Genomic DNA, 1946 nt, shown 5'->3' with positions numbered 1-1946 from the left:
ATGTTGGCAGTCAATTCTAGTTTTTTATAAAAATGCTGTATGGGACAAATAAAACCTGTATATTGGCAAGTTTTAGCCTCTGAGCCTCTGATTTGTAGTCTCTAAGCCTCTGCTATAGTAAGTTGGAAGAGTAATGGGACAAGAACCCTCCCCCTCCCCCTCCGCATTCTCACCCAAAGCCCTTACCAGGTAGGTAGAATGTCCCCTCATTGGTGCTTTGCTACGGCCTGGTGATAATTCTAACAACACATAGGACAGATGCAGAGTGAGGCTGACTTCATATATGGCACCATGCTGAGTCATTTAATTCTCACAACGACCCATAATATGAGGAATTTTAGATTCCTGTTACAGATAAGAAAACTGGGGGTCAGAGAGGTCCGGAAACTTGCCTAAAGTCACACAGCCGTATGTAGAGCAAGAATATCCTCTGATTTGCAGTCTCTAAGCCTCTGCTATAGTAAGTTGGAAGAGTGATGGGACAAGAACCCTCCCCCTCCCCCTCCGCATTCTCACCCAAAGCCCTTACCAGGTAGGTAGAATGTCCTGCTGAGTCATTTAATTCTCACAATGACCCATAATATGAGGAATTTTAGACTTCTGTTATAGATAAGGAAACTGAGGGTCAGAGAGGTCCAGAAACTCGCCTAAAGTGACACAGCCATATGTAGAACAAGAATACGAGCTCAGTTTTCCTGATTTTTTTCTTTTTCTTTTATTATGGTAAGATACAGATAACAAAAAACATGCCATTTTAATCACAGTTCAGTGGCATTAATTACATTCACAGTGTTATGCAACCATCACCTCTAGTTTCAAAACTTTTACATCACCTCAAACAGAAACTGTTTCCATTAAACAACTCCCCATTTCTCTCTCCCACCAGCCCCTGGCAATTTCCATTCTGTTTTCTGTTTTTATGAATCTAACTATTCTAAATGCTTCATGTAAATATAATAGTACAGTTTTTGGCCTTTTGTAACTGGCTTATTTCACTCAGCATAATGTCTTCAAGGTTCATCCATGTGATAGCATGGGCCAGAATTTTTCCTTTTTAGGGCTGAATAATATTCCACGTATGGCTAGATGGCACTTTGTTAATTCACTCATGCTTCAATGGACACTTGGGTTGTTTCCACCTGTTGGCTGTTGTGAATAGTGCTGCTGTGAATGTGACAAAGATCTCTTCAAGTCCCTCCTTTTGATTCTTTTGGGGATATCAGGCCTGCCAATTTCAAGCTGTAAGGTCTTGAAGCACTAAAGTCCCCGTGCAGTTAAAGGTGTCCCCACCGAGTGCTCTTCCGAACTCCTCTTGGAAACCTCTGGCCGTGGGGAAGTTAGCTTCGTCAGTGCTGTTTGCAGCCCAGGTCTGTGTCCCTGAAGCTGCTGTCACGGGGATGTGCCTCTGCTTTCTTCTTCACTGTGTCCCTGCGGTCTTTTCTCGGGGGGCCTTCAGCCCAGGTCTAGGTGGAGCGCTCCAGTTTACTCTTGACTCTGTGCTCCTGACTGTGTAGCACAGACTCCTGGCCTCCCTCCTCCCTCCCCAACTTCTAAGGGAGAGAACAAAATGCAACTGTGGGAAGCAGGATAGAAGGGTCTTTAAAAATAACCATAAATGATATAAGTTGTAAAAATGCACCACAGTCTGTAAACCTCACTGAGTTGTCCCAAGATAGGAGGACCATCAGGTCTCTGTCCACCGTGTAAGGTGCCCGTCCTCCATCACTGTCTTGGGAGCTCACCCTTTCTCCTTTGTCTCCACAGGGACCTACCAGGGCCAGTGGGTCGGTGGCATGCGCCAAGGCTATGGTGTGCGGCAGAGTGTCCCCTACGGCATGGCGGCCGTCATCCGCTCGCCCCTGAGGACGTCCATCAACTCTCTGCGCAGTGAGCACACCAATGGCGCGGCGCTGCACCCGGACGCCTCCCCAGCGGTGGCCGGCTCC

At 46.7% G+C, this 1946-nt stretch overlaps 1 protein-coding gene across 1 annotated transcript in view; it reads left to right on the top strand.

Annotated features, from left to right (window-relative positions):
* JPH3 (junctophilin 3) overlaps positions 1 to 1946 on the top strand; it is a 104808-nt gene that overhangs the window by 26663 nt on the left and 76199 nt on the right. The window contains exon 2 of the mRNA XM_014536789.1: positions 1765 to 1946. This exon is cut by the window's right edge and continues 1 nt beyond it. Within this exon, the coding sequence (XP_014392275.1) occupies positions 1765 to 1946 (182 nt within the window). The remainder of the gene's footprint in view (positions 1 to 1764) is intronic.

This window comes from Myotis brandtii, unplaced genomic scaffold (assembly GCF_000412655.1).
Source record: "Myotis brandtii unplaced genomic scaffold, ASM41265v1 scaffold165, whole genome shotgun sequence".
Classification (NCBI taxonomy): domain Eukaryota; kingdom Metazoa; phylum Chordata; class Mammalia; order Chiroptera; family Vespertilionidae; genus Myotis; species Myotis brandtii.
Note: the sequence above shows the minus strand (reverse complement) of the source record. Positions and strands in the feature narration are given on the sequence as shown.